At 41.4% G+C, this 18,928-nt stretch overlaps 1 protein-coding gene across 2 annotated transcripts in view; it reads right to left on the bottom strand.

The window, feature by feature from the left end:
- Positions 1 to 9,091: 9,091 nt before the first annotated feature.
- Positions 9,092 to 18,928, bottom strand: part of LOC135102155 (receptor-type tyrosine-protein phosphatase F-like) — a 96,335-nt gene continuing 86,498 nt past the window's right edge. The window contains exons 1-6 of one of the 2 annotated variants that reach the window (XM_064006944.1): positions 11,998 to 12,265; positions 11,010 to 11,197; positions 10,650 to 10,779; positions 10,348 to 10,505; positions 9,457 to 9,700; positions 9,092 to 9,230 (exon numbers count right to left, since the gene is read on the bottom strand). In XM_064006944.1, coding sequence (XP_063863014.1) covers positions 9,229 to 9,230; positions 9,457 to 9,700; positions 10,348 to 10,505; positions 10,650 to 10,779; positions 11,010 to 11,197; positions 11,998 to 12,247 — 972 coding nt within the window. In that variant the 5' untranslated portion in view covers positions 12,248 to 12,265 and the 3' untranslated portion in view covers positions 9,092 to 9,228. Of the gene's footprint in view, positions 9,231 to 9,456; positions 9,701 to 10,347; positions 10,506 to 10,649; positions 10,780 to 11,009; positions 11,198 to 11,997; positions 12,266 to 18,928 lie in introns of those variants that run through there. The other variant, XM_064006945.1, reaches the window with a different exon arrangement.

Below are 18,928 nucleotides of genomic sequence, written 5' to 3'. Positions count from 1 at the left end.
CGAAGTTACCCTTACAAGTCAAGAATCACGAACCTTATACATTACTTGATGGTAAACCTGAAAAATTAGCGGAAGATCTGAAACTATATACGTCATAAAATTAGCCTACTCCAACACTTTAATACTTAGATATGACCTGAAAACTAAGTGACACTGCCTCTGAAATGCTTAGTTCTTCCCCAGTCAGTCCTCCAGTCCAGTTGCATCTCGATGATCACCGGACTCTGCAGATTGACTGTGTATTGGCTGCAGTTCCTGCCCTGGCAGGCTAAATGGAACGCCTCGGTTCATAGCAGCGAGTGAAGTGAAAACGAATCCGTCTGAATGAAAGAGGTGTCAACATAAACGCGTTCATCGCGGTGTGGCGCTGCGAACAAGTCTGGAGTTAGGACGCAAGTCATAAGAACATAAGAAATAAGGGAAGCTGCAAGAAGCCATCAGGCCTACACGTGGCAGTCCCTGTATGAATCATACCTACCTATTTCCACCTATCATCCCTTTCCATAAATCTGTCTAACCCACACTGTAATGGATGGTGGTGCACTGTGCACCGACAGTACGTGATACGATGATCGTGGAGAGTAGTCTAAATTCCTTGAAAACGAACATGTTAGGCAAAATTCTCAATTTTAAAACAGTGTAAGGCTAACGCGAAATTTAAAACTCGCTGGCTAGTTCAGGATTTCCACGAAACGCTCCTACACCAGAGATCGCCGCTACAGCTGTGTTGTGACACGCTTTGGAAAGTACGACAGGTATACAACCAGATTACACTGCACAAGTTAACATGCGCCAGGCTTTCCCTAGGGGGAGGAGAGGGAGGCCCGCCAGAGTGCTTACCAAGGAAGCTAATGAGAATCTTGAGCTTCCTTACCAAGGAAGCTAATGAGAATCTTGAGCTTCCTTGGTGCTTGCCTATGGGTTAGAGTTAGCTGGAAGGCAGAGAGCTAGAGCGCATAGGGACTGCCACTTCTTGTAATGAGTTAGAATTTATGAATGCCTCAACAGTTGAACTATTAACAGCATAGTCAGGTGGTTTCCCTTAATTGTTCGGTGCCTCTGTGTCTCCAACCGTTACTTGATAGAAACGTTCTCTCGTGAGTTTATTAAACCCTGCAGTCACAAACTATACAAATCTTATGAAATACAGTGTGTGTACTTACCAAACACTAAGGTGGATGACTACATAGACGACAATGATCGGAAGCGTATTATGTTTCACACTGACCTAAACCATTCATCACTGAGGACTTCATTACATGTCTTCTTATTCTGCTGTTGTGAAAAATATATGCAAAATCTAGTGGTATAGGATACTTAATTCTAAAAGTAAATCATTATTCAGACACCAAGGACTACTTCGTAAGGCGGATTAATACTGTCACCCGCCTCTTAGCTCGTAAGCTCCGAGGTGATTTTATGGTTAATTTGTTATTACCAATAAAAGTAATAATGATTGAGTGTTGCTTTTATACTCACGCTCATTACATACTAACCTACCGATGTGATACGCAGATAACCTCTTTCGTTTTTCCCAGTGGCGATGACTTACGCAAGTATGGAGTCCCTCCCAGTGGCCCGGCAAGAGAAGAAAAGTCCTTCATTGTTTTATCTCGAATGTATTTGATCCATGGCTTGGGAGGGACGGGACGGGGAGACGCACTACTTTGGCTTGCCTCGCCCACCAGTACCACTTCTCCCATGGAATGTCCGGAAATAAATTTGTTAATGCTTGATGTTAACTGTACAAATTTCTTAGGGCTACACTGTGAGGTATAGTAACAGTTACAAGACAACAAAAAACGCTAAAGGATGAAATTGTTACATACTGTAACATCTGTCCGAGGCGCCTGGAGCAAAGCTTGTTTAGTTTGGCTTTTAGTTTCGTCTCCGTATGAAGCACGTGGTTCATCTTTCATTGAATTACAATAGTAAACATCTTACAAACAAATGGAACCTGTCACGATAAAAACTATATATATATATATATATATATATATATATATATATATATATATATATATATATATATATATATATATATATATATATATATATATATATATATATATATATATATATATATATATATATATATATATATATATATATATATATATATATATATATATATATATATATATATATATATATATATATATATATATCAGAGAGAGAGAGAGAGAGAGAGAGAGAGAGAGAGAGAGAGAGAGAGAGAGAGAGAGAGAGAGAGAGAGAGAGAGAGAGAGAGAGAGAGAGAGAGAGAGAGAGAGAGAGAGAACATTGGTAGTATGGATACATGGTATAAATAAACTCGGTCCACTGAGGTTATACCGTGAAAAAGACAATGTTCCTTGAAAACAGAGCGTCACGTTAGTTTCAAGAATTCTTAAATACACGAGGAATCCAAAGGAGGCAAGGAGTGAGTGAGGGGCAGCGGCCTCCACCAGGTACTGAGTGGCTGATGCCAAGGCAGGGGTGCCAGGGAGATGTGGACGAGAGCAGGACCTTTCTGTTACCCCTACATTTTCCAGGTAATTGCAAGAAGGAAATACCAGATCACCTTGAAAAGTAGACAAATTTCGTTACTTTTAATGATATTTCTTAAATCCACATTGAATAATACTCTCAAACTCTTTATATATGATGTATATGAACCCAAAGTTTGTCATCTTGTAAATAAACGTGCATACATTTACTATTCGACTCAGTCACTTAGGCAAACAACTGCTGCAGACTATAACCCCGGCCACCGGGATAAATGAACCAGCGAATGACTGTCTTGATTGCACCACACAGAGAGAGACGAGATAGCTCTCATGGCGTCTCATGTTGCAATGATTCGGATTTAGCATTTGACAAGGGAACTGTTAATTTGCTGAATGGCGAAATGACCTTCAGGCACTTATTCCTTAACAACGGGGTGTAGAACCACGAGGGGCAATGGGTGCGGAAGATGTAGGGAAGGTTTGGTTTATGAAGCATCAAGATAACTTTTCTAACAAAGTGAACTACGCGACCGAGTTCCTCACGCTGAAGTTAGACCGGTTTAAGGCACACACGGATCACTAGGTTGAGCTACTCTGATGGACTGGCGCGCGGTGGAGCCTCACTGGACGCTGAAGGCAGGAGAGGCTTGCTGGTGGGTCTTGTCAAGATACATGACACACCTGGAGGGAAAAATGAGGGGAGATCACGGCAGGTGAGGTCTGGTGCCTTCCCACGGTGAGGTAGGTACCATATGACCAATACCTGGCCATTCTGTAGGAGGGAGGGTAGCACTAGCTGGAGCTTCATCGCGGATCTCGCCACACGACACTGCTTCACGTCTTACGTACGAGTGCAGGCTGAAGAGTTCACAGTGTTCCTCGGCCATGCCCTACTCCCTCACACTACCGGTCTGACCACTTCTGCCTTGACATAGACCTTTTTTTAATATACCGAAGGAAAAAAATTGCTTACAACATTAAGAAACACGTAAAACACTGGCGGCTCTAACGAAAAGCCATAGTAGTAACACATTTTTCACTCGGCTCGCTCACTCTCGAGCCAACCTGCTCATGTAATTCCAAGCAGGGGGAAATACAGTTCATCCCTATCATTACACAGTAACTGACGGCAGCACTTTACACTGAAGGATTCAGAATACATTCTCCTGCAAATTATGATTGGCAGCTTTTCAAATATAGAACTGCATGACATGATTAACAGCTTCTCAAATATACAAGTACATGACCTTTTTTTTCTCATCATCTACATTACAAAGGCGAAATAATCACAGTTTTAACCTTAGCTGAGTTCTCACACTCTTCATCCCATTCAGCTGTGTTCCCTCCCACTCATTCATGGGACGCACAGTTTTACACACTTATACTACAGAAGCAATTCATTCAGTTAATTCAGTTTCACAGGAAGTGTGATCCGAGTTTACCGAATTTCATTTTCATACATGCTTTATTCTGAACCCTATACGAGATAATGTAATACACTTTAGACATAAGTTTCATTCCTCTCCACTAGACCATATATTATACACAGCTATATTGGGAAAAGAAAAATGGAGTACATGCTTGAAGGAAAATGTAGTCATTCTGAAATCTAAGTAATAAAGAAAAATCTCAAGTATTTAATGGTACACAAGAGCCATACATCAGGATGGAACTATCAAATGTCATTATAAAGTGGTTATAAAGTGGTATGAACTTGTACATGACAAGAGGCATAAATATGTTGAGCCTGTATTTTAAAAATGGCATTATTTGAACTTGCTGTGTATGGTGGTCACTCTTTTTTTTTGGGGGGGGAGGGAACTGTCATTTATTAGTTGAACATGGATACCCTCCAGTGGTGGTTGGTTTGCCGCCACACGGGAACCAGTTCTCGCATAAGATAATATTATATGTACTACGGCCACCTGGGTCATCCTCGACTCCTGGGAAGACGTCCCTACACGAGGAGCAGAGAACCCTCAGAATGTGAAGTCAGATGTTCAGTTAGGAAAGTCTTCAAAGTGTGGATACAGCGGGAAATGTTCAGCAACAAGGTGCACATTTTCTTCTTGGATACAGGAAAAGAAATGCAATTTATTGGTTTAGGAATGGTTGTAAGAGAATGGTGCTTGGCAGTAACTTGTGAGAGGCTGCGCTGGTCGAATGTCCGTCGTTTTAAGATGCATCATTTTCTTTGATTTAATAGTAACAAGTATTTTTCCAGCATATATAACGAAATACAGGTGAACAAGTCATCCCTTACGCCAGGTAATTATCCTTCTTAACCTGGCTTTCCTGAGACATTTTATATATTTATACTATGAGGCTACATGTCAATAAATTCTAACTACGGTATGAGGCATTTCTGTGAGATTTGAAACATGGAACATCTTTAAGTCACCCTGAAAACATCCTTGAATTCGTCCAGGTCAGAACTCTTGCCTCCCACCAAGTGTTGGGACCTCACCACCACAAGACCATGGCTCGTCGTGGACGCTGCTCAGAGACGCCAAACTCAGCACAACTATGTGGAAAAAGTTACGAATTCGACCTATGATGAATAAGTGAAACTGAACTTAAGCCTAGAAAGAAGTACTGTACGGTATGAAAACACTATGATACAAGACGGTGTGCCTCTGGGTCAGACTGGCGCGGGGACATCTGTAATGGAGATACAAGGAAATGATAGTTTAGGTTTTGCAGGAAATATTTTTTTTTCTCCCTTCCCATAATGTATAAAAAATATTCTATGGAAAACAAAATAAATTCCATAAGGATGCAAAGGAAGAGAAACTATCACGTCCTACACCCACGCACCTACTACTCACTTTACATAGCCAAGGATAATTTTTTGGGAAACTATTCATAGTTGGACGAACACACTGCTCTCGGGGAAACAATCCATGCCCATCGCCAACCCATCGGCTGTCAAACTTCGGTACATCTATAAATCAATGCTATAAATCAGCTTATCTACATGAGGTGATGAAGCCTTCTAAATGTAACCCAAAACGTGGTGCTGAAAAATAAGTCCCCATTCTCTTTAATAAGGGAGTCGAGGAAATAATGGTAGCAAGGGATTTCAGACTAGTCCGTGTTACAGTATAACCAATAACTAATATATTTTCTTATGCTATTCTACGTATTTGGGTCATCCTGTACAAGTCTCCAATTTCGACCTGTGGAGAATGTGTGTATTGAAAAGTAGCAGAGGCGACTCGGGACTTGCTTTCTGTAGGTGATATAAAACTATCACTGATGTATGTATGCTTGGAATAAGAGTTTTTGGCTCTGCTTGCAGCGTAACGCCTAGCAGGGGCTGGTAGCCCTTCAGGAAGTGTTCTAAACCAAGATAGTGGCCATACCTGGCGTGATAACTGGCTTACTGGTTTGAAAAGTCGTCTATTTCACTTATAAGGCTTGTTGAGACTGGCTTTGGATCGGTGCATAGCATGATGGAGAGCAACTGCTTGTGTGATACAAGTGTAACCCATGTGTGTGTGTGTGTCTATATATATATATATATATATATATATATATATATATATATATATATATATATATATATATATATATATATATATATATATATATATATATATATAATTCAGTCCCATTTCATTTTGTCAGTTGATAAAATTCATTTCAGTGGATTACTTTCATCACACGAAGTGCGGACATATGATGGTGGGCAATACTTGGTGTTGCATCGGGATGGCCAGGTCCAGAACCTGTCTCGTATTAGTATCAACAAGTAAATTCTGACCAAAGTTAAGTATTAATCTTAATCTCATGCCACAAGTTAAACTCCCTCCCAATATACATTTATTTCTTACTTGGATGGGGTTCCTCAAACCCCCAACTCGTACTCTCTAAACCCGTGCCTTCACCCGTGAATGCAATTCTAGGAGGAAACTGCTGGGGCCACCCCAGCGCCATCAGGTGAGGAGTGGTGGTCAACCTGAGAGGAGTTATACATAGACCTTAGGTTGAATTCTTTCATATTCTTGAAAAATACCGCTTGTGTTGTGGAAACGGTCTGCAGCAACCTCTTGGACCCGTCATCAACATCGTCAATGTCGTCCAAGATGTCCAGCATCCTGTGGTGGTTGAGACCGTCCCGCAAAGGACCCATGCCCTCGCTTGTCCCGTCATCCTGGAGGTGTGAAGGGAAAGTTAAGGGTGGCATCGAGCACCACTCACACCCCTAGTCGAGTGACTCGTATGGAACAGCAGAAGAGTGAGAGCTAAACGCTACCTGGTTCATTTTGCACTGGGGTCGAATAAGCTGTCAGCCACAATGCCATCGTCATGCGAACCAGGACCTCCCTGTAGAACATTAACACTTGTCATTAATTCTTTAGGGGTGATGAATATCTTGGGTTTCTAATTAACATCTATCAGGTGTTTACACTGTACGAAAAAAAAGTTTCAAGAAGAGGGACAAAACATCATTAAGGATTCATGCGCTCTCATTCGGCTTACTTTTGGCAGGGTTAAAGCTTCCTTACCTTCGTATCTCAGTGTTGGTTCTGTGTGGCGGGAGGTAGAGTGGCTAGCATGGGCTTGTAATCATCAGGTTCTGTTCCATGATCCCTGCCTGAGGACTTTACCCCATTGACGTACACCATGCGGCATGTCCCATTACCCTGAAAATTACTACTTCATCACCACCACACACCATTCACATGTTTATGGTCATCCGGTTCATCCTCAACAAGCAGATTAAGGCAGCAAGGGGATCAACAGCTGTAGTGAACTCTGTAGTGTTTATTTTGGAATCTGCCTCCACTCAAAAGCTAATTATTAATAGACGAAAATGTGCATGAGTTCAGTATTCATTTAAATCATGCTTGCTTAGGGGAGGCATCACTCATGGGTAGTTTTTTGGTATTGTAGCAAATTCACATCTCATTCATAGGCAACAAACCAAAAATACAGCACGTTCATTATGATTAATCTCCTCCTCATCGTCAGCATCATGACCATCAGCAGTAGCAGCAGCAGCGCAAATGGTACTGAGCTGGACAAGACACTCACCTGAAACACTGACGGAGAGTTGTTTCTGAGGCGCAGGATCCTGAGGCAGAGCAAGACTGCTACAACACAGGTTACTATCACCAGGAAGGACACCACGCTGATCACTGCCACTGCTGCCACACACACACACACACACACACGCGCGCGCACACACAGGAAAGGGAAAGCAGTTAGTACATGGCACACAGCCTCGGAAGCGACTTAACACATAAGTTACACAGGCATATCTACATATACTATTTAATTAAGGGAAACAGTGATAAAATAATGAACAATCAGAATATCCATGTAAGATTATGAACATGAAGAATAAATTGACAATGTAAATAGTGCGCTATGTTGGCACCCTTACCAACACACACACACCCACACACATACATACGGATAAAGACATAGATAGATAGCTAGATAGATATATAGGTAGGTAGACAGCTAGATACAAAGATAGAGACAGATAAAACGAGATAGATAAACAGAGAGAGAGAGAGAGAGAGAGAGAGAGAGAGAGAGAGAGAGAGAGAGAGAGAGAGAGAGTTTAGGGGGAATATGAGTGTAAGCACAAAGTTGAGCGCTCAGCAGACTTACACTCAGTATTTCTGTGCAGTTCGGGTTCCAGGGTTGCCCGGATGTAGATGTAGACAGTGGTTGAGGCGCCCACGCCCTTCCCTGTCCTCCCAGCAATGAGCACCGTGTAATTGGTATTGGAGACCAAGTCCTGGATCTGAGAGTAGCCGTGAAGTAGGCGGTCAGTTGCCACTACTTAATGGTCATTGTTGATATATAACTTCTTTCCTGCCTCTGTTTTCCTTTCACCCCTTCTCCTCGTCCTACTCCTTTTAATCTTTTTTCTTCTTCCTTTTATGTTCAATCAGTTCTCAATTCATTCATTTATTTATTTAATATTTTCTGTGACTCTCATGTAAGGAAAACGAAATGGACGGACGGTAATGGAGGATAGAGAGGTGGCCTGGAGGAGTGAGTGGGCGTCGGTGGAGAGCTGCGGGACTAACCTGAGTGGTGGTGGAGTCAGGAGGGACGGTCTGGTTGTGCCACTCTTGCTGATCGTGAGAAAATTTCACCAGGTAGTGCACTAAACGGCCGTTGATGAGGCGTGGAGGGCTCCAGGTGAGAACGGCATCTTTCGGGCTTGCAGGAACCCACGTCACGTTCAGCGGCGCCGTGGGAACTGAATGGGGAATGGAGATTTAGAGGCTTTTTTTATTGTTTTACATTTTTCATGGTTCTCAAGCAATGGATGACATCAGGGGGGTTTGCTTCTTAAATATGCTAAACATGATGCACATTATATGAGTCAAATAAAATGACATTAGATTTTTGTTAAACTTTTAGATAACACAAAGGAGCACTGTATAAATTCACTCTATTCACATGAAACTTATATTTATTTTATCATTGCTGTTGTTGTTGGTGGTGGTGGTGGTGGCGGTGGTGGTGATGGTGTTTTTATTATTATTTTTATTAATTTTTCATTTTATTTAGTAAAGCCACACTCCTAACAGTGTCCTGAGCATTAAAATCGCGGTGCTTACCTCCTTCATCTGGAGTGACGTAGGTGGTGGCGGAGTGACCTGTGAGGGTGGTGGTGGAGGCCGTGACGGTGACCTTGTAGTTGTGGTCCTGCTTCAGGCTCGTCACCGTCAGCTTCCGGTTGGTGACTCGGTACAGCTTGACCTCATGGTCCTGTAGGAGCGTATAGCGTGCAGTGTTAGCGAGCGATTGCAGGGATGTGTGTGTGTGTGTGTGTGTGTGTGTGTGTGTGTGTGTGTGTCATGGTGTGGGACTCCTTATCAACACACACACACACACACACACACACACACACACACACATAGAGAGAGAAGCACAGTTTGGATACCATAACTAACTATATATTCATCATGTTACATATTTACGTCACCAAATGTACATATTTTAATATTAGCCGTGTCTCGGGAATCTTCGTATTTCGTCGGCTGTGGGCTGCGAGGACCTCTTCCCGCGGCCTCCAAATGCGTCCCCTTCACCTCACTCCGCTTGTCTTCGGGTGTTTCCGTTTGGCTGTTCGGGTCTGATTCAACGTTCTCGACCCTAATGGTGTAGAAGTCGACCTGGATCTTCCGCGGCGTGTGTTTCCAGGTGATGCGCATGCTGGTAGTGTTCAGCACCTTGGTCTGTGATGGAAGGTGGACTTAGCATGAAGGGTAATACTTTTCTCACATTTTTTTTTTTTTTTTCGTTCCTCAAATCTAATGCAGAAAATTAAGCTTTATCATAAGTTTACCGCCTAATTCGACCTCTTGGCCTTGGAAATGTAAGATACACATGAAAATAGATATTGTGAACAAAATGATCTGTGAAAAAAAAAGATTTGTGTTCTAGAACAAAAAAAAAAAAAAAAAAAAACACTTAAAATTGATGTAAGAGCAATGCTAAATGTCACACTGAACAATATGAAGTAGTATGCATGATGAGATACTAGGTCATGATACTGATATGTAAATGCTACGGTAATGCCCAGGAGTTGTCCAGTGCAGGGAAGGTGGAATGATGATGATGATGATGATGATGATGATGATGATGATAGCGGCAGTGCTGGTGGTCATGATGATGATAATAGTGGTGATGATGATAGAGATGATGTAGCAGTTAAAAAAAATATATATATACCTTAATAAAACAAAGCCTCAATTATCAATTTAGACTATAAGTATAAAGATCAGCTGATCATGTGACAGTCTTATAGATAGACATTGGCGTACATATTTCACAGAAAGAGTTATAAAACAGATTGTAAAAAGAACTGGGAATAAACACTAACCCTGAGCTTGTTCACTTTGATCCTGTTGGTGTTGGAGTGTTGGGAGAGGATGTGGGGAGGCCGTGGCAGTGTGCAGATGGTCTTCAGGTAAGACTCGGTGCTGTTTCGCCCGGTGCTGTAGGTGGCTCGGACCTTCACGCCGTAACACGTTCTCGGAACTTTAGGATAAGAGACATGACACATATAGCAGCGGTTCAGTATAGTTAAGTATATGAAAATTCAAACAAATTATCATGGATATAGAAAAATGTACAAGGGCACTGTTATCTTTCACTGATTTCATTAATTTCTATCACAGTTACCTAGATATGTGAGTGTTAGGGAAGTTTCGGTCGTTGGGAGTTCTTTTTGCCAGACAGAGGTGGAGGTGTTATACAACACATGATAATTGGCAAGATCCTTCTGCAGTGAGGCGTCCAGCGTCCAATTTACCTGTGGCAAAAATAAGATTCATAAATCCTGAGTATCATTAATGTGATAATGTAGAAATAGTGAGTGCAAGTCACAGAATCCTGGAAAGGCTCCTAAGAAACTGAAGATTTTACTTGAAGCGTTAACTATGACAGTGTTGTTAAATAGCCGCTTAAGTACACCTCTTCACACTATTGAAGACGAAAGCTATCACTTCGAGAGGGCGTTTGTTGTTCAACAACGGCACTCACCAAGACCTCGGTGGGCCTCTGGCTGCAAGTGGAGAGATGAACGATGAGGAAGACATTATCCCGTGGCAAGTCAGAGCTGCTGCGTGGCATCCTGACGGTGTACCAGGGCAGCCGAATCATGTGTTCTGGGTAGCCAGCACTGGTAGCCAACAGGACTCTCACTTTGTAAGATTTGTTTGGCTGCAGATCTGCCAGAACGAAAAATAACATCGATTCTTCAGTAAATTGAAACCATTCATATCTGATAACATTCCATATTCAATGACTATCTCCCGAGAGAGGAGAGACATGAAGATAGAGAGGGTGGCAGGACAATTCTTTCCCTTTCCTGCATGTAGATACGAGTACATCATTGTTATACATTAATTCAAATATATTTTTGGCTAGATACAAGCACGGAGCCATTGTTACTCTAACCATTTGCTCGCACCTTGAGTTGTAAAGCAATGGACATGAATGGTTAAGGACTAAAAAAAAAAATAAATAAAAAGTTAGACACATTCGAACTGTGTAAGAGCTTACTTTACCTCCAAATATTGTACAAATGCAAGTCTAAAAATTGTGACTACATGATGAAGTGCAACGAAAAACTACACACACATCTTCAGTAATTATGAGAAAAAGAAAAAAAAAATCAGCAAATATAAAATTAGCGAAGTACAGGCCAACAAGTGTGCTTGTGTTTGAAGTGTGAAAAATAAATGGTCGATAGAAGAAGAGGCAGACCAAAGCCAACTACACCAGGTGGGGGACTGTCTCTGCTTTACGAGATAAGCTTGGAATGTTAAGGAGCACTTGTATGGGGTGTCCAAAACATCTGTCTCACCTAATGAGGACTAAGGGGCTGCAAGACTCACTCCCCATTGGTTCTATACAAACTGATAATAATATGATCTCACTCCAAGTCAGGTCTATATAAACTGTTAATAGTATGATCTGAATGTCGACATCACAAGTAGTAAGTCATCAAGCTTCAACACAGTCTTACTATTAATGGTGTACTCCGTGACGTTTGGCTGCAAGAACTCCTCCAGATGGTAGTGTTTTCTTTTCCTCTTCCACTGAATGTTCTGCTGCATGATGGGACATTTGGTCTTGCACTCCACGAGGGTCCAGTTCGCGTACAGTTTGGTGGGCGATTTAGGGTATAGTGTCACCACCGGCATTCGGATTTTATCTGTGTTGTCAACTATACAAACTAATAGTAATATACCAGCAGAGAGCTGCATTGCTAGCATTAATTTATCACAATACGGGTGGAGATTATAACTTGCAAAAATATATACACATTTCTTCATATAACTTCGGAATGTTAAGTCAATGTTCGCATGTCTTCATTCACACACAAAACCTATAAAACAAAATCCTTTTTTGGACTGCTTTCCATTCTTCTATTCTTAGTTTTGCCCAAGAAAAATTAGGTGATATTTACCCTCCTCTTTCAACTTGATGGTGATATAATTTGATATAATTTGCCGCTGAAAAATAATGTCTTGTCTTCAGTTACTCCCGAGGACTGCGCTAGTAGATATTTCCGGGACCACGCTTCTTAACACTAATACAGAAGGTGGGCTACACTCCCTCGCTGGTGGTGATGACGACACGATTTATAGATTAGAGCTGAAGACATTAAAAGTTACTCCCAAATTACGAAGAAAATTATGTTTTCTTCTAAAAGAATTTGGTGGGATGAGACAACGAGACACTGGCGTCTGTCGAGGTTGAAAGATCACTGGAATCGCAAGAGACATCAACCGTGGCGGAAGTATCACAAGAATCATTAGCATGAGGGACCACAGGTATAAAACAAAGAAATAGTTGAAGTGATGTAGTTGATTAAGATTTAGTCAGAACTGCCACAACAAATATGGTTAAGTCTCACTCATAGAGAGATCGAAGATGCAGTATCTTGTAGGATCTTTACAGAGTACTGGGAAGTAATAACCTTCACCAAAATAGAGTAGGGAGAATAGGAATAATCAGGGGGCAATATCACTTGTAACCGCCTGCACCACACCTCCGGAAACAGTGGATTCCAAAGAAGCAACAGCCTCCTTCTCACAACCTTCTTGAAAGAGCAATAGTTTTAGGGGGAAGAAAGAGAAGATAATCTTTCATCAGAAATAGGTGGCTCTTATGATGACGGGGTTAGGAAATGAAGAAAATAGACGCAAAATGAATCGATTGCACGACCGGATTTTTTTCTATCACCTATCTATGGTCAAGTCTGTGACAATATGTGCTTGTCAGGGAACGTGTGGAGATATGTGAGTGGTGGTGTATTTGTGTTGTGAGACACAAGGAGACTTACTCGGCTTACAGGTTTTCTGTTTGAAGCTTTGAGGGGGAAATTACATAGTGGGCTGGGAACGGTCTTGGAGACAAAGTTACTTTTATTTTTTATTAGACCAGGAAACAGATACCAGTCATCAGCATACACAACAGCTTGAGCGGCTGTTCTAACTCCCTTGTCTGCAAAGTCAGTAAGTCTGGAACTCTAGGTCAATTTTCGCCATAAAATTCTCCAAGATAGCCAGTTCCGCTAACCTCTCATAGCTACCCGACACTTGCTCACAACGCACCCATAGTTTGAATGTATCAGCTAACTTTGAGGACACAACATTAATGAAAGTATCGGTATACTTATCAGTACAGTCTAGGGAGGTCCAACCCTCAAAAGCACCAACTGGAACAACACGGCACAACTTCCCAGAAGTGTCAGCTGGCCGCGCTTACATGACCTCGCACGACCCTACTACTGGTTCACACCGAACCAGTAATGAGTTTTCGAGACACTAAGTGCGGCACTTCGAACACCCTAGTACTAATTCACTGCCGACACACACACACCAGAAACTACCAAACATCAGAATTAAATACGTGGTTACAATGAGGCGCGCGAAACAATTATTACGGTATAAATATCAGAAAGGAGATTATGGCGTCAGCTCTGTAGATAAATATGTATTGTTATGTAAAGAGTCACGTTTATGTAATGCTAAAAACCTCCGAAACTGCATGACAGCTGCTCTAGCTGGGGTGGGGATGGAAGTGGTGTCCGCTTTCGCTCCCCCAAGAAAGGAAAGCACTTTACGAGTGTGCTAACCCTATAAAAATACTACATTAACTAAGAACAGAAAAATAAGAAGAAAATGAGAAAACAAGAAAACAAAATAGGAAAGAAGAAAGAAGTAAAGTAGGAAGGATGCAATAGTACAAATCCGTGGAAGATCTCGGTCACGACACGAGTAACCTTCCCTCTGGTGGAGAATAATGACGCAACTTTCGCGATGTTCTACAGATTATGGTACTTTGTTTTGTGTTCCTGATGTTGCTGAAGCGGATTGCGCTGAACCTCTACAGTACTGATGCCCGTAGCTTTTCAAAACTTCTGTGAGACTATGAGACTATTACATATTGTAGTTGATGCAGTACAAAGGTCAGTGAGAGTCAAGAACGCTACAGAATCAGCATTATTTAAGAAATATGTAGCTGAGGTACAAACCAAAAAGCTCTGTGTACTCTTTCTATCTTCTGGGTTTATTTCGGTTTCATGGCGGTGATGCAAAAAGCAGGCAACAGATGTTAACAGAGCCCATAATTATTACAGTATACAGTCATTGCTTTCGTTACATTTTAACATGAGAACGATGTATTTCCTATTCTAAAAACACTTAAGAGGAGAAAGTTCTAAAGATTTAAAGGCTTATGGTTCCTGGAAGGCTGTAGTTAGGTTTCCGACGTTAGAGAACCATTGTTATAAGGTCGTAACATACCTACAATTACCAGTTACGGTTATCACGGAGGGTTATCACGTGCCCATGACACGCAGTAAATTATAAAGGAGATTCTGAGAGCGCGCTGTCAAGGACTCTGCGACGCACTTCATCACTGGCCTAAATGACACGCAAGCAGCGCCCACCCACCGCCACCAGCCAACGCCGCTCACTCGAGACTTGGAGACGCGTTTACGACTTCCTTACAACACATAACAAAAGTCCTCCAGTAGTCGATATACAAAGCGCACACACACACACACACACACACACACACACACACACACACACACACACACACACACACACACACACACACACACAGATAGAGGCAGATAAGTTTATTGGCTACAAATTGAATACAGCTATTAATTACAGTTGCAGATACTTCTGTAGAATGATTCCCATTATTACACATTAGTTAGTCCTGGACCAAGAACAATGATCCTACTTTAAAACAAACTCAAACGATAAACTACTACTACTACTACTACTACTACTACTACTACTACTACTACTACTACTACTACCACTACTACTACTACTGCTGCTACTACTACTACTACTATTACCACTACTACTACTACTACTACTACTACTACTACTACTACTACTACTACTACTAGTACTACACACACGAATTTTGTCCAAAAATGATTTTTTTGTCATATAAAAAAAAAAAGAAACAAACTCATTATCTAATAAACAGAACACTTCACTGAAGAAAAACACCCTTGCAGTGAAGAACAAGGAACGACGTGCTAATACTGGCACTGAAACTGGCGAACTCTGGCAGGGCAATGACAGGAGGCACCTTTCGACAACACTATCATTGCAAGACAAACAGAATACTACCACGCACTCCAACATTCTCAAAATAAAGTAACAAGGGAAGGCAACACTGAGACCGCGGCTTTCAACTATTACGAGACATTGTATATATATAAAAGATAGTTAGGTATGTGAATGTAAACAGTGGAAGAAAAAATGTTGGAACGTTACTTCCTCTCTCTCTCTCTCTCTCTCTCTCTCTCTCTCTCTCTCTCTCTCTCTCTCTCTCTCTCTCTCTCTCTCTCTCTCTCTCTCTCTCCGGGAAATGCATCAATAAAGCAGATGTACGAGTTTTGGAAGAGGGGTTTCAAACTGTGCACTGAGACAAGAATAAAAATAAAAAGTACCGGTTGCTCAAATTTTCCAGCCTGCACTGATGAACTCCGCTTGGCAATCATGGAAAAATAGGCAGAGAAAAAGTAACGCGCCGCTCCTTGCAATTAGCGTCATTTTCACGAGAGAGAGAGAGAGAGAGAGAGAGAGAGAGAGAGAGAGAGAGAGAGAGAGAGAGAGAGAGAGAGAGAGAGAGAGAGAGAGAGAGAGAGAGAGAGAGAGAAACAGAAAGAAAGATAGAGAAGGAAAGAGACACAGAAAGACAGAGACAAACAGATACACATGTAAACCAAAACAAACAGACAGACAAGCAACAACTGCTGATAATCCAGGAAGTTTGACACCACAGTTTTGTTAGTCTCCCCTTAGCCTTTCCTTTCCCAGCACTACCATGACGCAGGAGTCACAGGACATCATCTAATCGACATGTACTTACCAAAATCTTCATCGACGCCAATAGCTGGAGAAACTGCTCCTCATTACCTCTTTGTGTGCGTGTGCGTGTGCGTGTCTTTGTGTGTGTGTGTGTGTGTGTGTGTGTGTGTGTGTGTGTGTGTGTGTGTGTGTGTGTGTGTGTGTGTGTGTGTGTGTGTGTGTGAAGAGTAGTAGAATTCAGAGGCTGTATGTTTTATCCATTAAGGTGTGATACTGTTTAAATGTTGCTTTTTTTATACTCTTTTGTCATAAATGATAACGCCAATAAGAAAATTATCATATGCATTCGTTTATTCGCACTAAAAAGGAAGGGAGTTGTAAAATTTCTATAGTTTTGTTAAAGCATCCCGCCACGATGTAAATAAATGTGAAAATTAATAAAGCAAGCAAATTACTAAGTGAATGAACAAATAGGTAAACAAATATATTGCATAAACATACTGAGTTATTGCTATAAAGCCAAATATTGCCTATAAAAAAGTAAAGAGAAACGAGATTTTTTTTTCTAGTATGTGATAAACTAAAACTGGCGCGGCAGGCCTGGCAGTAATCTGCGGTTCCTGACTGAGGGTCACTGGCCGAGGCTGTCAGTCCCTCCTCCATGTGTAGGGATTTCACCTGAATGGCACCTGTCCCAATTAATATACATTCACCCAGTGCTTGAAATCACACAGACTTTGGGAGTAAATCAGCTTTGATGTTCTTTATTCCCAACCCAGGAACACTCACCTGTGGTAAATCAAAGGTCGATTCTAGTGACACGATTGCTTTCCATCAAGGTTTATTAACATCAATATTTTTTTCGAATTTTTCGTAAAGCAAACTTCATGTATTGCAAGAGAGAGGTTTTCCAGGTCAGTCACATCAGCGCCCCTGCCACTCCATGATTAACTAGTCCCTTCCCTGTCCGCGGCACCGCCATCGCTTGTCCCACCAGTCATCTTCTGGCCGGATCGTCCCTCTCATCCCCATGTTATGAGCAGTCAACCTCTGTCACTCTCCCTCCCTTTCCAGGAACAGTTCTCGCCATTCTCCCTTTGGTCAATGTCATATGCGCTAGTCTCATCACTCAGCGTCAAATGCAATGAGAGAATAATATGAGTCATTTTACGATCTCATTGTTCTATTGTAGTATGACGAGAAGTAAATGTAACAATTTATGAGACTACGCTTTTTTTTTTTTTTTCGTTAGTTATTGTTTTGTAATCTTCATGTATCAATTACCATCTCTCTCTTACCATGTGTTGCCTTCAGCGAAATAAGTACATTAATTCACGTGTGCAAGTGTATCATCTGAGCACATAATTCTTGCACGCCATTGTGTTTTCGCCTCTCCCCTCCCGCGCCCCTCCTCCCTGTCACTCATTCTCTCAGGCACACCGTCATTCACACAGCCACTTCCTTGCCACTTTCTGTCACTTTGCCCCTCCTACAATCGCTTCCCTGCCACTCTCAGGCATTCCGGGAGTGGCAAGTGGCTTGGAAATCACTTCTTCACTGCTCCTGGCATTCCGTGGACACACTCTCTCATTTCCCTCTTTGTTCACTCCTTCATTACTACATTTTGTAGGCGTTTCGTTACCATTCCTTCAGTTATGTCTTAGTAATGGATAGTTTCACTTCTTAGCATGTTGAAGAAAAGTTTATCCCTTCATCACTTTATCTTCTGTAGGGGTTTCGTTACCATTCCTTTAGTTTTGTCTTAGTAAGGAACAGCTTCATTCCTGTAGATATTGAAAAATAGTTATACCGTAACGCATGAATGCAAAAGATAAATGGATTTCTTATTAATTATTCACTGGACAAGGGCAACAGAAAATAGAATAAAAGGCCTACTAAGGTGCCAGTCCCTTAGTATAACGTCTACTAAGCAGGACCCTGATGGCTTCTAATTTATTTTTGCCTTGGACACGTGCTTGACCACCTTCGTAAAGATCTCTACAGTTATTACAAACATTGCTCTTTCGACTGGTTTTTAGCACACTTCCTAACATAGTCTGTCCTACCTCACGCTTTACAACCACAATGAATACGCGCCCCTCCAGATGTATTGGTGCAGTAATGCTCACTAAATTCTTTCAGTCCAATACTTATGCATTTTTTTCCCTTTTATTTCATTTATTCATACAATTATGTTCATCAAATTCTTTGAATAATATAATCTTATGTGTTAATAGTGTTAATGGCATTATGTGTGCACATCAACATAATACAGTGAAGATACAGACAAGGTGGGCATAACAGTGAGCAAGAAGAGAATACAACAGGCTGAAAGAAACACTCGTATAAACATTCACAAATTTTTCTTAAATGTGCATCTGTTGCCAGAAAAAAAATATCAATCCTTCATATAAGTTTGATCCATAACTGCATTCTTATTCGACTCATTTGATCACCTATTGATAAAGTTGCATACATTCGTGCAGGTATAATGTTCTACAAAATAGATAGTACGTAATTGCAGGGACACTGCACATTTTGCTTTAAAGATTACACCAGATCTAAGGATTTAACATTACTAGTTTTAGCTTTACGGAGGATAGA

This window comes from Scylla paramamosain, chromosome 7 (genome assembly GCF_035594125.1).
Source record: "Scylla paramamosain isolate STU-SP2022 chromosome 7, ASM3559412v1, whole genome shotgun sequence".
Classification (NCBI taxonomy): Eukaryota; Metazoa; Arthropoda; class Malacostraca; order Decapoda; family Portunidae; genus Scylla; species Scylla paramamosain.
The sequence above is the reverse complement of the archived record's forward strand: the minus strand, read 5'-3'. Positions and strand labels throughout refer to the sequence as shown.